At 40.0% G+C, this 19,466-nt stretch overlaps 1 protein-coding gene across 1 annotated transcript in view; it reads left to right on the forward strand.

The window, feature by feature from the left end:
• Positions 1–19,466, forward strand: part of LRP1 (LDL receptor protein 1) — a 1,167,923-nt gene that overhangs the window by 178,402 nt on the left and 970,055 nt on the right. The window contains exon 4 of the mRNA XM_071663699.1: positions 11,521–11,649. Within this exon, the coding sequence (XP_071519800.1) occupies positions 11,521–11,649 (129 nt within the window). The remainder of the gene's footprint in view (positions 1–11,520; positions 11,650–19,466) is intronic.

The following is a 19,466-nucleotide window of genomic DNA, read 5'->3' on the forward strand; positions in this document are numbered from 1 at the left end:
TATACATACCTATACATTTCAACGCATACATACATATACATACACAGACATTTGCATATATACATATTCATACTTGCTGCCTTCATCCATTACCCTCGCCACCCCTTCACACATGAAATAGCAACGCCCTCCCCCTGAATGCATGTGAGGTAGCACTAGGAAAAGACAACTAGGCCACATTCGTTCACACTGTCTCTAGCTGTCGTGCAATACACCGAAACCACAGCTATCTTTCCACATCCAGATCCCACAAAACTTTCCATGGTTTACCCCGATGCTTCACATGCCCTGGTTCAATCCATTGACAGCACATCGACCCCGGTATACCACATTGTTCCAATTCACCCTATTCCATGCCAGTCTTTCACCCTCCTGTATGATCAGGCCCTGATCACTCAGAATCTATTTCACTCCATCCTTCCACATCCAATTTGGTCTTCCACTTCTCTTTGTTCCCTCTACCTCTGACACATATATCCTCTTGGTCAATCTTTCCTCACTCATTCTCTAGCATGTGACCAAACCATTTCAACACACCTGCTCTCTCAACCACACCCTTTTTTTTTTTTTACCACACATCTCTCTCAGCCTTTCATTACTTACTCGATGAAACCACCTCACACCACATATTGTCCTCAAACATTTAATTTCCAACACATCCACCCTCCTCCACAAAACCCTCTCTATAGCCCATGTCTCGCAACCATATAACATTGTTGGAACCACTATTCCTCAAACATACCCATTTTTGCTCCGAGATAACGTTCTCTCCTTCCACACATTCTTCAATGCTCCCAGAACTTTCGCCCCCTCCCCCACCCTGTGACTGACTTCCACTTCCATGGCTCCATCCACTGCTAAATCCACTCCCAGATATCTAAAACACTTCTTCCTCCAGTTTTTCTCCATTCAAACTTACCTCACAATTAACTTGTCCCTCAACCCTACTGAACCTAATAACCTTGCTTTTATTCACATTTACTCTCAACTTTCTTCTTTCTCACACTTTACCAAACTCAGTCACCAACTTCTGCAGTTTCTCACCTGAATTAGCCACCAGAGGACAACAACTGACTCACTTCCCAAGCCCTCTCCAAAACTCTTGCATTTACCTCCCTAGCCACCCCATCCATAAACAAATTAAACAACCATGGAGACATCACACACCCCTGCTGCAAACTGACATTCGCTGGGAACCCATCACTTTCCTCTCTTCCTACTCGTACACATCCCTTACATCCTTGGTAGAAACTTTTCACTACTTCTAGCAACTTACCTCCTTAACCGTATACTGTTAATACTTTCCACAAAGCATCTCTATCAACCCTATCATATGCCTTCTCCAGATCCATAAGTACTTCATACAAATCCATTTGTTTTTCTAAGTATTTCTCACATACATTCATCAAAGCAAACACCTGATCCACACATCCTCTACCACCTCTGAAACCACACTGCTCTTCCCCAATCTGATGCTCTGTACATGCCTGTACCCTCTCAGTCAATACCCTCCCATATAATTTCCCAGGAATACTCAACAAACTTATACCTCTGTAATTTGAACACTCACCTTTAACCCTTTTGCCTTTGCGCAATGGCACTATGCATGCATTCCGACGATCCTAAGGCACTTCACCATGAACCATACATACATTGAATATCCTTATCAACCAGTCAACAACACAGTTGCCCCCGTTTTTAATAAATTCCACTGCAGTACCATACAAACCTGCTGCCTTGCTGGCTTTCATCTTCCGCAACACTTTCGCTACCTCTTCTCTCTTTACCAAACCATTCTTCCTGACCCCTCTCACTTCGGACACCACCTCGACCAAAACACCCTATATCTGCCACTCTATCATCAAACACATTCAACAAACCTTCAAAATACTCACTCCATCTCCTTCTCACATCACCACTACTTGTTATTACCTCCCCATTAGCCCCCTTCACCGATGTTCCCATTTGTTCTCTTGTCTAACATACTTTATTTACCTCCTTCCAAAGCATCTTTTTATTTTCCCAAAAATATAATGGTACTACCTCACCCCAACTCTCACTTGTCCTATTTTTCACCTCTTGCACCTTTCTATAAACCTCCTGCCTCTTTCTTTTATACTTCTGCCAGTCATTCACACTACTTCCCTGCAAAAATCATCCAAACACCTCTCTCTTCTCTTTATTAACAATCTTACTTCATCCCACCACTCACTATCCTTTCTGATCTCCCTACCTCCCACCTTTCTCATGCCATAAGCATCTTTTACACAAGCCATCGCTGCTTCCTTAAATACATCCCATTCCTTGCCCACTCCCCTTAACTCCTTTGTTCGCACCTTGTTCCATTTTGCACTCAACCTCTCCTGGTACTTCCTCACACAAGTTTCCTTTCCAAGCTCACATACTCACTCTCACCACTCTCTTCACCCCAACATTCTCTCTTCTTTTTTGAAAACCTTTACAAATCTTCACCTTCACCTCCACAAGATAATGATCAGACATCCCTCCAGTTGCCCCTCTCAGCACATTAACATCCTGAAGTCTCTCTTTCACATGCCTATCAATTAACACATAATCCAGTAACACTCTCTGGCCATCTCTCCTACTTACATAGGTATAATTATGTATATCTCTTTTTAAACCTGGTATTCCCAATCACCAGTCCTGTTTTGGCACACAAATCTACAAGCTCTTCACCATTTCCATTTACATCCTGAACACCCTATTTACACCAGTTATACCCTCAACTGCCACATTACTCACCTTTGCATTCAAATCACCCATCACTATAACCCATTCTCATGCATCAATGCTGCTAAGACACTCACTCAGCTGCTTCCAAAACACTTGCCTCATGATTTTTCTTCTCATGACAAGGTGCTTAGGCACCAATATTCACCCATCTCTCTCCATCCACTTTCAGTTTTACCCATATCAATCTACAGTTTACTTTCTTACACTCTATCACATACTCCCACAACTCCTGCATCAGGAAGACTGCTACTCCTTCCTTTGCTCTTGTCCTCTCACCAACCCCTGACTTTACTTCCAAGACATTCCCAAACCACTCTTCCCTTTTATCCTTGAGCTTCATTTCACTCAGAGCCAAAACATCCAGGTTCCTTTCCTCAAAATACTACCTATCTCCTTTTTTCTCATCTTAGTTACATCCACACACATTTAGACACCCCAGTCTGAGCCTTTGGGGTGGATGAGCACTCCCCGCATGACTCCTTCTCTTTCCCCTTTTAGAAAGTTAAATACAAGTAGGGGAGGTTTTCTAGCCCCCCACTCCTGCCCCGTTTAGTCGCCTTCTATGACACACAGGAATATGTGGGAAGAATTCTTTCTCTCCTATCCCCATGGTTAATAGTATATACATATGGTTTGAAGTGGTTTGTTCACATGGAGAGAATGAGTGAGGAAAGATTGACAAAGAGGATATATATGTCAGAGGTGGAGGGAACGAGGAGAAGTGGGAGACTAAATTGGAGGTGGAAAGATGGAGTGGAAAAGATTTTGAGTGATCAGGGCCTGAACATGAAGGAGGGTGAAAGGCGTGCAAGTAATAGAGTGAATTGGAACGATGTGGTATACCGGGGTCGATGTGCTGTCAGTGGATTGAACCAGGACATGTGAAGCGCCTGGGGTAAACCATGGAAAGTTCTGTGGGGCCTGGATGTGGAAAGGGAGCTGTGGTTTTGGTGCATTGTACATGACAGCTAGAGACTGTGTGTGAACAAATGTGGCCTTTGTTGTCTTTTCCTAGTGCTACCTCGCACGCATGCAGGGGAAGGGGGTTGTTATTTCATGTGTGGCGGGGTGGCAACGGGAATGAATAAAGGCAGCAAGTATGAATAATGTACGTGTGTATATATGTCAGCATCTCCACAGAAGTCTTCAATCACTTATTTAACCCAAGACAGATGCGAATCCGGCTTACTCATCATAGTCTCCTCGAATGGGCTGTCACTCCCATCAAACAAAACATCAACCATTCTGGGCATCACATACCGATGAATATGACATTCACTTCTTCAGTAACATAACACAAAAGCAGCACAGAGACTAATTATCCTCACAACATTACTGGCATCAGATTTTACAAGTAAAAGTCCCTTAATATCATTTATAACAAATTTATTAGCTTCACTTTAAACTGTGCATCACCTGCATAGTCTTCAGTGCTCTGAAAAGCTATCATTCTATCTATATTTCTGATGCCCATTCCCTCCGGGAACTCCCATCAAGGGGTGGCCATGGCAGAAGAGTCGTCACTTATCCCTGTCCTTAGATGCCTCCCTTGCATACACCATTCTATGTCTTCTTCCACCATTTCTCTCCCTCCAGTATTCTTCCACCTTAATTTCCCATGTCATCAAGCCCTTTAATTGTGCTATCTTACACTCTCCTTGTAATCTCCCAGTCTTGCATTCTTTCCACATGCCAAAACCACATCAGAGCATTACATTTCACAGCTCTACCACTCCACAATTCTTTTCCTTTGGATTCCTGGCCATCCCACGTCTCTCATACACCCCTTCATTTCTCTCTTCATTCCATCTAGTTACACCACATGCTCCTCTCATACAGCTCATTTCCACAGCCTTGATACTTGACTTCTGAGGCTCATTCCATGTCTATGTTTTGGATGCATAGTCAGGGTTGGATGTATTATGCTGTCTTAATCCTCTCTTCACTTCCATTCTTACTTCTCTACCTTTCATTATTCTTTTAAGAAACCCAGTGACTCTTCTATCCTGTACTGCTCTCTTCCTTACCTCTCCTTCCATATCACCAGACTTGCCCATGACAGCTTCTTAAATTCTTAATTTCTTTCACCTCTTCAAGTTTTTCTCTTCCAGTATCCAAAACACAATTTAGTACACTTTCTTCTTTCACTCTATATGGTTTTACATAATCTATACTTTCTCTGTTTCCTTTCAAACATCATTAATTTACTTTTACTTGCTTTAATTTTATTTGCCTATGCTTCACACATTTTACCTGTTTTAATTTCATTTGCCTATGCTTGCACACATCATAAAATACATTTAGAACCTTTTGCAATTCCTCTACACTCTCAAAAAGCAACACAGTGTTATCTGCCAATAGGCTTGCCACTAGCCACCATATCTCACTACCACACTCCATCTCTGCACTCTTTTTCCTAGATTTGCTTTCATTTCTCTTATCACTCCATCCATATATGAATTAAAAATCCATGGTGACATCACACAGCCTTGCCTCAAACCCACATATATACTGAAACTCACTCAACTCTCTATCTAGTCTTACACATGCATTTGCTCCTTTATAGAAAGATTTCACACCATCCAACAGTTGTCCCCAACCCCATATATCCTTGACACATCCCATAAAACATTCCACTCGACTCTGTCATATGTTTTCTGCAAATCCATAAAAGTTGCGTACATCATATGCTTTCTCCAAACCCATAAAATCTGCTTACAACTTCTTACCTGCTCTGAATACTTTTCCATGGTCTTCTTTACCAGAAAAATCTTATTCACACATTCCCTACCTTTCCTGAAAAGCAAATGTAGAAAACTGTAGCCCAGTCAGTGATGTATTCAGAATGATCATTGGTGTGTTAGAACATAAACATCACACCAACCAATAGAAATGCTTCTTGACTTTGATTCTGTTCACTAAGTTGATCATTCAATGGAATTTTAACAAATTTCCCATACATATTACCTATGGTTTGGTAAAGAGAGAAGAGGTAGTGAATGCTTTGCAGAAGATGAAAGCCGGCAAGGTGGCGGGTTTGGATGGTATTGCAGTGGAATTTATTAAAAAAGGGGTGATTGTGTCGTTGATTGGCTGTCAAGGGTATTCACTGTATGAATGGATCTTGGTGAAGTGCCTGAGGATTGGTGGAATGCATGCATAGTGTCATTGTACAAAGGCAAAGGGGATAAAGATGATTGTTCAAATTACAGAGGCATAAGTTTGTTGAGTATTCCTGGGAAATTATATGGGAGAGTATTGATTGAGAGGGTAAAGGCATGTACAGAGCATCAGACTGGGGAAGAACAGTGTGGTTTCAGAAGTGGTAGAGGAAGTGTAGATCAGGTGTTTGCTTTGAAGAATGTATGTGAGAAATACTTAGAAAAACAAATGGATTTGTATGTAGCATTTATGGACATATGATAGAATTGATAGAGATTCTTTGTGGAAGGAATTAAGAGTATATATCATGGGAAGTGGGTTGCTAGAAGCAGTGAAAAGTTTTTACCGAGGATGTAAGGCATTTTTACAAGTAGGAAAAGAGGAAAGTGATTGGTTCTCAGTGAATGTCGTTTTGCGGCAGGGGTGCATGATGTCTCCATGGTTGTTTAATTAGTTTTGGAGAGAGGAGCAAGTATGCAGTCTGTTGTGGATGAGAGAGCTTGGGAGGTGAGTCATTGGTTCACTGATGATACAGCGCTGGTGGCAGATTCATGTGAGAAACTGCAGAAGCTGGTGACTGAGTGTGGTAAAGTGTGTGAAAGAAGAAAGTTGAGAATAGATGTGAATATGAGCAATGTTATTAGGTTCAGTAGGGTTGGTGGACAAATTAATTGGGAGGTAAGTTGAATGGAGAAAAACTGGAGGAAGTGAAATGTTTTAGATACCTGGGAGTGGACTTAGCAGTGGATGGAACAGTGGAAGCAGAAGTGAGTCACAGGGTTGGGGAATGGGCAAAGGTTCTGGGAGTGTTCAAGAATGTGTGGAAGGCAAGAACATTATCTCTGAGAGCAAAAATGGATATGTTTGAAGGAATAGTGGTTCCAGCTGTGTTATATGGTTGCGAGGCATTGGCTATAGATTGGGTTGTGCGGAGGAGGGTGGATGTGTTGGAAATGAAATGTTTGCGGACAATATGTAATGTGAGGTGGTTTGATCAAGTAAGTAATGAACGAGTAAGAGAGATGTGTGGTAATAAAAAGAGCATGGTTGTGAGAGCAGAAGAGGGTGTATTTGAAATGGTTTGGACACATGGAGAGAATGAGTGAGGAAAGATTGACAAGAGAATATATGTGCCAGAGGTGGATGGAAGAAGGGGAAGCAGGAGACCAAATTGGAGGTGGAAGGATGGAGTGAAAAAGATTTTGAGCAATCAGTGCCTGAGCATGCAGGAGGGTGAAAGGCGTGCAAGGAATAAGTGAATTGGAAGGATGTGGTATACTGGGGTCAACGTGCTGTCAGTGGATTGAACCAGGGTATGTGAAGCATCTGGGGTAAACCATGGAAAGGTCTGTGGGGCCTAGATGTGGAAAGGGAGCTCTGGTTTTGGTGCATTACACATGACAGCTAGAGACTGAGTGTGAACGAATGTGGCCTTTTTTGTCTTTTCCTGGGGCTACCTCGCATATTGGGAGGATGCTGTTTCGTGTGGTGGGGTGGCGATGGGAATAGGTGATGGCAGCAAGTATGAATATATACATGTATATATATGAATATGTCTGTGTATGTATATGTATGTATACGTTGAAATGTACATGTATGTATATATGCGTGTATGGGCGTTTATGTATATAATTGTGTATATGGGTGGGTTGGGCCGTACTTCATCTGTTTCTTTGTGCTCCCTCGCTGACATGGAAGATGGTGATTAAGAATAATGAAAAAATGAATGAATGAATATTACCTCCAAACACAAAACACAACAGTTTTGTCTACTTCCTAATCATTCTTCATGCACCTTCATCCAAAATATCTTTGATTTGTCAGTTGTCTCATTACATGTATCTATCTCTAATGTGATCTACCTCTCTTGTATCTTTAGCTTTGCTGAAATATATCATCTTGACTTGTAGAATTTCCAAAGTGTATTCCAAGCTGTGTCAGAGTATGCTCCATTGCATCCCATAGTTCAAAAAATCCAAAATTGGATTGTAAGAATCCATTCACAGCATAAAAGTATAGAATTTTGATGGTAATCTGTTTATGTAGGAATCTGTGACAGTGAAATAGCTGATACTGAAGCTAAACCATCTATATCTAACAACCTTTGTGAGAGGGTTATACCTCACAGTGATTTTGTGCAGAATTAAGAACTACGTTGGATGTAAATGGCAAACTAGATGGGATTTGGAAGCTCAGAAAAATAACTAACTATGAAAGACGAAGAAAGGTGTTGAAGTATGGCATGCCTACTACAATAGGAATCGCCATACTGAGACATTGCTTTGTGGATTGAGGATAGGTCATACTGTGTTGACCTATGGTCACTCAAATGAAGAAAGACCTACCCTAGTATGTGAAACTTGCACCTTCAATATTACCGTGGAACATGTACTGCTGGAATGCCAAAATTATACGAAACTTGGAATGCAATATATGCTTAGTAATGATACTGGAAGAAATTTTAGACTAATGTTGATATAGATAGGTTAATGAATTTCTTAAAAGAAGGTAGAATATGTAATTTTATTTATGTGTAGTTTTAAGAAGTTATGTATGTTTCATAGGATGTCAGAATATGTAATTTTATGTAAATATTTAAAAGTTTTTCATCTTTAAGCTAAAGAAGGCTGAATAACCATTCAGTTCTAGCGCTTAGCAAATCACACAGAATCAAATAGAATCTACCATATGTTCCTCAACTGCATGGCTTAATCTCACATTTTTATTCTTTTACTCTGTCAGTTTTGCTAATTCTAATTATCCTATTTGTCTTGACCAGTATTAACTTGGGCTTCACCTTACACTTACTCTATTTACTTTCAGCATTCACCTCTTATAGCCAACATCAAAATGACCCACTAATCTATACAACTCTTGTTTCAGGTAATAGAGCAGCATCCTGTGCACACAACAGCTGTGGTAATTTCCATTTTGTTTCAATGTGTAAAGTACTTCATTTCATGCTCATCTTACATCCTTCTCCATGAGTGAATATAAACACCTTTGGTAACATGATGCAACCTTTTTGCACTCCTATATTTATTTCACTCCATTTTTTTTTCATTTCATCACTTCCTCTCACATGTCACCAAATCCATTATCTAAATTCTTAACAGCATTCAGAAGTCTTCCAATGTATACCACATAGTCAGAACTGTAGACTCCCCATTAAGTTAATCATATTTTTTTCAGATATTTAGATGTCGCATTCATTTCTTTTGCTCAAGGATTATGCACTACCTCTTTCCACATCCTGTACCTACAGTACACCTGTGTATCAGCCTATAATAGTGCACTCCTTAATTGCTATCACATCACCTTAGCATCATCTTGCACTGTTTTATAGAATTTTGTTTGCTTCTAGATTAACTTTTCATGAAACTTGTACACTTTCATTTATTACTTCTCTATATTTTATATTGAATTGTCTTGTACTTTCTTAAATATGCTTTTGCAATACTCATACCTGTTGATGTAGTTTCCACATATTCCTTCAACTTTGTCATTAATGCTTTGGACCCCATACCTGTCTTATCATTCCCCAATCCACCATGATACACAGTGTTTGTCTTGGAGCTACATTAATAAATGATGCAAAATGAATGCACAACATACAGAATTCATATTCACTGAATGATCAGATGAAAATAGAATGTATTTATAGAGATGCTTTTTGGAAGGTATAATGGGAAGAAAGCTCTTAGAAGCAGTGAGGAGTTTTGATCAAGAGCATAAGGTATGTGTGTGAATTAGTAGAAAGGAGGGTGGATGGTTCCAGATGAAGATGAATCTGAAGTAGGAGTGTGTGATAACATCAGGCCTTTTCAGTCTGTTTATTGATGATATGTTGAGGGAAGTGAATGTGAGGGTTTTGGTTAAAGAGGTAGATGTGCAGTCTGGCAAGGGTAGGGGTGCTTAGGAGATGGATCAGTTATTATTTGCTGATGACCTGGTACTCATGGCAGATTTAGGTGAGAAATTGCTAAAGATCGTGTCTGAGTTTATCAGAGTGTGTGAAATGAGAAAGTTTAGAGTGAATGGGAATAAAAGCAAGCTTTAGCCATGCAAAGAAGCAGGGTAGTTTGGATGTGTTAGAATGGAGAAAGCATGGAGGAACTGGAATGTTTTACATATATGGGAGTGGATATGGCAGCAAATGGAACCATGGGACCTAAAGTGAGTTACAGGGTGGTTGAGAGGGCAGAGGTCCTGGGTATATTTGGGAATGTGTGGAAAAAGAGGTCACTATCTAGGTCAAAGATAGGCATGTTTGAGGGTATAATAATCCCAAAGGTTCTGTATAAATGCAAAGCTTAGGCTGTAGATGAGAGTTTACAGAAGACAGTAAATGTGTTGGAGATGAAGTGATCGAGGACAATGTATGGTATGTTTACATAAGTTTACATGAGAAAGACAGGCAACAGGAGGCCTGATTGGCCCACAACTGGATTGTCTGAGGAAGAAAAGTTTAACAAGAAAATGTAATTCTGCTCAGCAGTTTTTTAAGCTATCTCTGACTCCCCACTGCTGCACATTATCCTTCTACTGTCCCTGTTACTGCTGTCATTTATACAGTTTATTAGTCGCATTTTTTGTAGAGTATACTTGAATTTATAAGATATTTGTCTAAACGACTTTTGAAGGTATTTGTAGCCTGAGCATTCTCTATATCTGACGGTAGCGTATTCTAGTGCTCAACACACCTGTAGGATGGTTGATGGAGTCAGAAATGATAGGGTAAGAGAGAGGTTTGATAATAAGATAATGGGTGAGAAAGCTGAAGAGGATGTGCTGAAATGGTTTGAACATGTGGAGAGAATGAGTAAGGAAGGGTTGACAGAAGTGGAGAGGACAAGGAGAAAGGGGAAACAGATTTAGGTATAGAAGGATGGAGTGGAATAGGTTTTGAGTGATCGGGGCTTGAATATGCAGGAGGATGTATGGTGTGCATAAAATAGAGTTCTTTGAAATAATGTGGTATATTGGAGGCAATGTGCTGTCTGTGGACTGGACTAGGGCATATGAAGTGGTTAGAGGAAATCATGGAAAGGTCTGTGGTATTGGGTTGTTAATGGGGGGCTGTGGTTTCAGTGCATTGTGCATGTCAGCTAGTGTGTGGAAGTGAGTGAATAAGGCCATTTGTTTGTTTGGCACTGTCTCACTTGTGCAGGAAATGGCAAACAAGTATAAGAAATATTATTCACCCAAAATATGTAATGGATATGGACAAGTTGGGTCTGTTACACCCAGAGCAACATTAACATGTCCTTTGAAGTTTTCATAACCAGATGATGGTTGGCCCACTGAAATAGACATGAAGCCTTTCATATAAGGTCATGAGTCTAGGTAAACAGCAGCTAGAGCTGTCATGTAGTAAAATCACTGAACTATATTGGTTTGGGTGTATTAGACCTCTCCAGTATTTTGCCATTCTAACTTATATGGCTCTGTGACATCCTGTATATTGGAAGGATTAAACCTAATTTTCATTCTTGTTAACACCATGGTTTGTAATTTTGTTAAGAGAGAAGTAATACTTTTGAAATTATTTTTGTCCTAATTTTTACTATAGATTTTTAATACTTGTGTTTCAATTTTTTTCAGGTAAAAAGGGCAACACGTGCCCATTAAATTATTTTAGATGTAAGAATGATATCAACTGTATACTCATAAAGCACCTCTGTGATGGCTCCATAGACTGCCCTGATCATAGTGACGAGGGAGATTTTTGTAGTAAGTAATATAATTCTTTTTCTTGTTGCATGAAAAATGTGCCTTAAGAAAGGTGTAGTAGTTCAAACACCCATGCAGAGTAATGATTTTTGAATGGTTTTCCTTTCATCGTTATCTTTTCTTGTTTTATATGATGGACACATTTCTCTGTTATTGTGCAACTATATATATAAATTGTAGAACACTTAATTTATTTTGCATTTCTACGTGAATGACTCGATGCCAACCCTTTTTTGACCTTAGAATGAAACTGAGGTTTCATGGTTTGTAATTACAGAGCATGATCTATTGAAAAATTTTATGTCCTTAGGATGAGTATGATAATTTTAGTACACCTTTTAGGCATTTCATGAAAGATATAGAAGTAGGCTCCAGTCATGGGCAAAAGTCCATATCCAGGCTTGGCCTTAATTGAAATGTAGAGAGGATTATGAAAGGGAAAAAGAAGAGACAAGGGAAAGTATTTACAAATTCTCAAGAAAGTGAAAAACCTGTATTTTAAAATGTGCAAGGTCGTAGTTATTGGGAAAGACGTGAAAGGGTAGAGTTCCAGAGCTTTGAAGTGTAGGGAAAGAAACGGTTTTCAAAATGCCTACCCCAGAGTTGTCAACAGCCACACAGTAATCTTATTCTGCAACAGCTTGCTGAGTATTGCATGGTATAGATAGAGGTGGGGGCACTCAAGCAGCCAGCTTTTGGGAGCAAAAAGCAAAGTAATACTTATAGAAGAGAGAAGGTAAACCAACATTGTAGTGTAGGGCAAGTGGGTCTGATTTTGAAGTTAGCCTAGGACTTTGACTCAGCTCTGTCAACTAAGAATGCAGAACTAGAACCTCCCCAGATGTGAGAACAGTACTCCATACAATGATGGATCAATCCTATGTATAAATGGAGCAACTGTTCAGAGGAAAAGAGATTTCAACATCTGAACAGGACACCCAGTTTCTTAGAGGTAGACTTAGCTTTTTCCATAATGTGGGTTTTCAAAGAAAGATTAGATGTTACAGTAATACCAAGTATTTTCATTGAGTCAAGAGATGGAATTACAGAACTGTCAAAGGAGAGAGGAAGGTTGTGAGGAATTTTTGATAGATGGGTAGAAATTGGGTCTTGGAGGCATTAAACTTAGCCAGATTTTGCCTGCCTCTACATGATATCCAGTCCAAGTCTGAGTTTAATGAGGAATTTATGTCAAGACGAGATGCAGTGTGAGTGTGAGGAGAAGGAGCAGAATTGAAGGATGTGGAACAATGCAGTGTTGAGTTATCTGCAAATGAGTGCATTAAGTTATATGTGGAAGAGAGAAAATCCTTGATAAAAAGGAGAAAATGCTGATCCATCAACAACCATGGAAATAGAACAGCTAGAGAGAAAGTTAAATATGCGGGAGCAAATTGAGCGAGGGAAGCCAAAAAAGGAAAGCTTTGAGATGAGACCATGATGCCACACCCTGTCGAAAGATTTGGATATGACAAAGGCCACTACATAAGATTTCCCAAAATCTTTCAGGGGTGATGACCTGACATTAGTAAGATAGGACAGAATATCACCAGTGGATCTTTCCTTACAGAAGCCATAGTGGTAATTGGAGAGAAGAATTCAGGATTCAAGATGTCTAAGGGTATGGGAGTTGAGGAGGGATTCAAGTACTTTGGAAATTGTGGATATCAAAGCAACAGGTTGGTAGTTTAAGGGGTTAGAACAGTCATCCTTCTTAGGGATGGGATGTACCAATGCATGCTTCCAAGAAGAAGGAAGATTTTTGGTTTTTAAACAGAAATAGATCAGAATAGCAGGCACAGATGCAAGTTCAGTGGCACACTCTTTCAATACATGAGGATGGATGCCATTAAGACCATAAGCCTTGCTTGTATCCAGAGAAAACAAAAAATTCTGACAGTCGGAGAAGAGGATGAGGGAGGGACATAGGATTAGTAAGAGGAGCATCGGGGGGTGAAGGAATGTTTAAGTCATCTAAGGTGGAGATAGAGGAGAAATGGGAACCAAAAAGAGTTGCTTTGTCAGAAAGGAAAAGTGAAGGAAAGGTAGAGAAACAGTTGTTTGTGATGCCCTTAGCTAAAGACTAGAAAGACCTATCATTGGATGACAAGGAGAGGTCATAGCACTTCCTTTGAATAAGGAATGTTTTACCTCATATAGAACATACTTGCAGTGATTACTGGCTGTTATAGAGGAAGGAGAGTTTTTCATACCCGTTATGCCTAACCTTGCCTGAATGACCTCAGAACAGGAACAGTTGAACCATAGACTGAAAGAGGGTCATTTTGAAGGAAGATGGATAAGTGCTTCCTTTCTTACAACAATAACCGCAGCTGGTATTTGGTGGAGACAGAAGCACCAACACGTAAGAGACAGTAACTTACTCAGAGAAAGTCGGAAAAGAATTTTCATAAGTTATTCTAGGGAGCTTCATCAAGGTGCTAGTATTTACGCTTAGAAGAGGCTGCTGGAGGGGGAGGTGCTGTTAAGGTAGACACATTTATGAGACTGTGATCGGATGAACCAATTGGGGTGAGACTGTGTACTTACAGAGGGATGAATTAGAGGTGAAGAGCAGATTCAGAATCTTTGGAAAGTGGTCACAGCAGTCGGGAATACGTGATGCTTCAATCCCCCTACCATCTGTTAGGATAGTGGACGTTAATATCCCATAAGTAAAGAATCTGTGCTTGCTGTGGAGAGGGTGCCACAGTCTCATAGCAGGAGTTTAGATAACTGAAGAAATAAAATTTTTAGAGTGAGGAGAGCAGTAGGTAAAACAGAGGAAAGACTCTGAGCAACATAACATCAAAGTTTAGGGACTCAAGGTCCTCGAGGTGTGTAACAGGTATTTTGGTGCTAGAGTATGCACAGGCACCACCTGTGAACTGGGATCATGAAAAGAGATTACAGTTGGTATGTAAAAGGGGCTCGTGAGAATGAGCATCATTAAACACCTGTGTCTCAAAAAGAAGTATGATATTAGGAATGGCACTAGACAGATGGTGTTCAATAGAAGTGAGGCTACTAGAAGAGACCATGAATGTTGGTATAGTGAATAGAAAAAGAGAAAGGTCAATCAGAGAGGAAAAAGTCATGGAAGGGGCCAGAACAACTATTGTCTGAGCCCTCCTTTTCATTAACAGTAGATTTCACAAAAGGCTGGAGATTCTTAGCAAGAGAACTTGTGTGAAGAAAACAAATGAAGTTTGAGTAGGTGTGTGGTTCTTGTAGGAAAAGATGACAGGACTGGTCCAGTAGTTCCATTTTGATGTGAAGGAAAGTAAGACCAGCAATCCTAACATGGCGATTATAAGATGGTTCTGGGCACTGCTGTGACGTTTCTCAGTCAGGATGGTAGTACCTTCCTGGGTAGATTTACTTAAAGCAGAGAAAGTGTTACAAATGTATCAAAAAGTTCTTAGTAGTATGTTGCATACCTCTGTGTATGTAGAGGCAACATGATGAACTAAACCATTTACTAGACTTCCTAGCTTCATATTTCTTTACAATATTTGGGGGTTTAGAAATTTTACAATTTTTTTAAAATGCATTGCCTTTACAGTTTTTTATTGTATTTAATCACCGTCTCCCGCATTAGCGAGGTAGTGCAAGGAAACAGATGAGGAATGACCCAACCCACCCACGTAAACTATATACATAAATGCTCACACACGCACATATACACCATGAATGTTGGTATAGTGAATAGAAAAAGAGAAAGGTCAATCAGAGAGGAAAAAGTCATGGAAGGGGCCAGAACAACTATTGTCTGAGCCCTCCTTTTCATTAACAGTAGATTTCAACATATACATGCACGGACATACACATATATGCACATGTACATATTCATACTTGCTGCCTTCATCCATTCCCATTGCCACCCCGTCACACCTGAAATAACATCCCCCCCTTCCCTCCTTCAGCGAGGTAGTGCCAGGAACAGCTAAAAAAGGCCACATTCATTCACACTCAGTCTCTAGCTGTCATGTTTAATGCACTGAAACCACAGCTCCCTTTCCATATCCAGGCCCCACAGACTTTTCCTTGGTTTACCCCAGACGCTTCACATTCCCTGGTTCAATCCACAGACAGCACCTTGACCCCAGTATACCACATCATTTCAATTCACTCTATTCCTTGCACTGCTTTCACCCTCCTGTATGATGAGGCCTCGATTGCTAAAGTTTTTTCACGCCATCCTTCCATCTCCAGCTTGGTCTCCCACTTCTTCTTCCTTCCACCTCTGACACATATATCCTCTTTGTTAATCTTTCCTCAATCATTCTCTCCATGTGTCCAAACCATTTTATCACACCCTCTTCTACTCTCACAACCACACTCTTTTCATTACCACACATCTCTCTTACCCTTTCATTACTTACTCGATCAAACCACCTCACACCGTACATTATCCTCAAACATTTAATTTCCAACACATCCACCCTCCACACAACCCTATCTATAGCTCATGCCTTGCAACCATATAACATTGTTGGAACCACTATTCCTTGAAACATACCTCTTTTTGCTCTCCGAGATAACGTTCTCACCTTCCACACATTCTTCACCACTCCCAGAACCTTCGCCCCTTCCCCCACCCTGTGACTCACTTTTGCTTCCATGGTTCCATCCACTGCTAAGTCCACTCCCAGATATCTAAAATATTTCACTTCCTCCAGTTTTTCTCCATTCAAACTTACCTCCCAATTAACTTGTCCCTCAACCCTACTGAACGTAATGACCTTACTCTTATTCACATTTACTGTGAACTTTCTTCTTTTACACACTTTACCAAACTCAGTCACCAGCTAATGCAGTTTCTCACCTGAATCAACAACGAGCACAATATCATCACCAAACAACAAATGATTCACTTCCCAAGCCCTCTCATCCAGAACAGACTGCATACTTACCCCTTTCTTCAAAACTCTTGCATTAACCTCCCTAATCACCCCATCCATAAACAAATTAAACAACCATGGAGACGTCACACACCCCTGCTGCAGACTGACATTCACTGGGAACCGGTCACTTTCCTCTCTTCCTACTCGTACGAATGCCTTACATCCTTGGTAAAAACTTTTCACTGTTTCTAGCAACTTACCTTCCACACCATATACTTTTAAAACCTTCCACAAAGTATCTCTATCCACCATATCATATGCCTTCTCCAGATCCAAAAATGCTACATACAAATCCATTTGTTTTTCTAAGTACTTCTCACATACATTCTTCAAAAAGCTAACACCTGATCCACGCATCCTCCACCACTTCTGAAACCACACTGCTTTTCCCCAATCTGATGCTCTGTACATGCCTTTACCCTCTCAATTAGTACCCTTCCATATAATTTTCCAGGAATGCTCAACAAACTTATGCCTCTGTAATTTGAACACTTACCTTTATCCCCTTTGCCTTTGTACAGTGGCACTTTGCATGCATTCCACCAAAATTTATACAAACATAGTCTTCACAAGTTATATTTAAATTTCAATGGTCAGTTGATTTATTTTTTATGCACAGTCATCCAAGAACATGTAAATAATTGGTAGTGACCCAGAGCAGCATGACTTTGTAAAGAAAGTCATTGATTCTGCCTTTAGCTGGAAAGGAAATTAGCAAATTGAAACATATAGTGGGAAAAATAAATGAAAGGCAAAAAAGTTGGTATGTTTTTTTCAGTATGCATTATTACAGAGAGGTCAGAATGTAAGATGACGGTAATGTCAGACTGAAAGTAATATATACAAATGGTAGTGGATTACAGGTAAACCCTCCTTAATTTGAATGGCTTTAGGCTAAGCAGTGCTCGAATTTAGAACTAATTCAGTCTAGAGACCTGAACTTAATCTGTGTACACATAAGTAAATGCTAGTAAAACTAATCTGGTGAGACCATTTGGGCGAAATGATAATTTTTTTCTTTGAGTGGCTTTTATTATATTATATTATTGTTCAGCAACTTATCTGAACTTAAAATGGCAATGTCAGCTGCATACACTGTGTTATTCTAGCATGTGTGAGCTATTTTTTGTTGTTGTTCTTTTTGAACCAAGAATATGGAATTCTTACCTAGCTTGTGTATCCTGACAGTTCACAACATTTGACTTATTATCAGTAAGATGATACTTCAAATTTTATTTTTCATATGTTATTAGTACACAGTTCTCTTTAGTGTGTTCTTCCAAGTATGCAAATTGATGATTATCTACATATTTAGAATATTATAGAAGATAGATGAATTAGATTGAGGTCTTACCTCATACTAATCATTAGTGATGATGTTCGTTTGAAAATATTCAAGGTATAATTGATAGAATATTTTCTTATGTACTTGACTGCTGTTTCCCATATTAGCGAGATATGCCAGGAAAAGATGAGAAAGGCTGCACCCAATCACATCCATTCTATAGCTGTCATGCGTAATGTACTGAAACCACAGCTCCCTATTCATAACCAGGCCCCACACACCTTTCCATGGTCTACCCTAGATGCTTTACATACCCTGGTTCAGTCCATTGACTGCATATATACCACATTGTTCCAAATCATTCTATCCTATTCATTCCTTTCTTTCTCCTCCATGTTAAGGCCCTAGTAACTCAGAATCCTTATCAGTCCATCCTTCCATTTGCAAGTTGGTCTCCCTGTTCTCCTTGTTTCTCCTTGTTCCCTTAACCTGTGACACATATATCCTCTTTGTCAACCTTTCTTACCTCATTCTCTCCATATGTCCAAAGCACTTTAGCACACCCTCTTCAGCTCTTTTAATCACACTTTTTATTACTCCACCTCTCTTCTACCTTTTCATTGCTTAATCAAACCACCTCCCACTATGTATTGTCCTCAAACATTTAATTTGCAACACACTCACCTTCCTCCACTCTGTCTTATCTATAGCCCATTCCGCTCATCCCTATCATCATGTTGGGACTGTTGCATCTTCAAACATACCCAGTTTTGCCGTTCTAGATAATGATCTCTCTTTCCACACATTCGTCATTGCTCCCAGAACCTTCACCCCCTCACCCACCGTATGATGCACTTCCATGGTTCCATTCACTGTGATGTCAACTCCCAGTATCTAAGACATTTCACTTCTAATTTTTTCCATGCAAACTCAACATCCCATGGAATATGTCCCTCAACTCTGCTAAATCTAATAACACTGCTTTGATTTACATTTGTTGTCAACTTCCCCCTCTCAAGCACCCTTCCAAAATCAGTCACCAACTTCTGCAGTTTCACACTTGAATCTGCCATCAGTGCTGTATCATCCGCAAACAACAAATAACCCACTTCTTAGGCCCTTTCATCCTCTACAGACTTCATACTCACCTGTCTCCAAGACTCACATTTTCCTCCCTCATTATACTATCTATAAACAAATTAAACAACATTGTACACCCTGCTGCAAACCTACCTTCACTTAAAACTATTCACTCTCCTGTTCCTGCTTGTACACATGTGTATACCCTTGGTGAAATTTCCTCACTACTTCTAGCAGCTTTCCTCCCTCACTATATTCTTCAGTCCTTCCTCAAAGCATCTCTATTGAATCTGTCATATGCTTTCCCCAGATCCATAAATGCCACATACAAATCCAGTACTCCTGAAACAGGAGTTGTGGGAGTATGTGATAGAATGTAAGAAAGTAAATTCTCGATTAATATGGGTAAAACTGAAAGTTGATGGAGAGAGATGGGTGATTATTGGTGCATATGCACCTGGGCATGAGAAGAAAGATCATGAGAGGCAAGTGTTTTGGGAGCAGCTGAATGAGTGTGTTAGTGGTTTTGATGCACGAGACCGGGT

Source organism: Panulirus ornatus, chromosome 1 (assembly GCF_036320965.1).
Source record: "Panulirus ornatus isolate Po-2019 chromosome 1, ASM3632096v1, whole genome shotgun sequence".
NCBI lineage: Eukaryota > Metazoa > Arthropoda > Malacostraca > Decapoda > Palinuridae > Panulirus > Panulirus ornatus.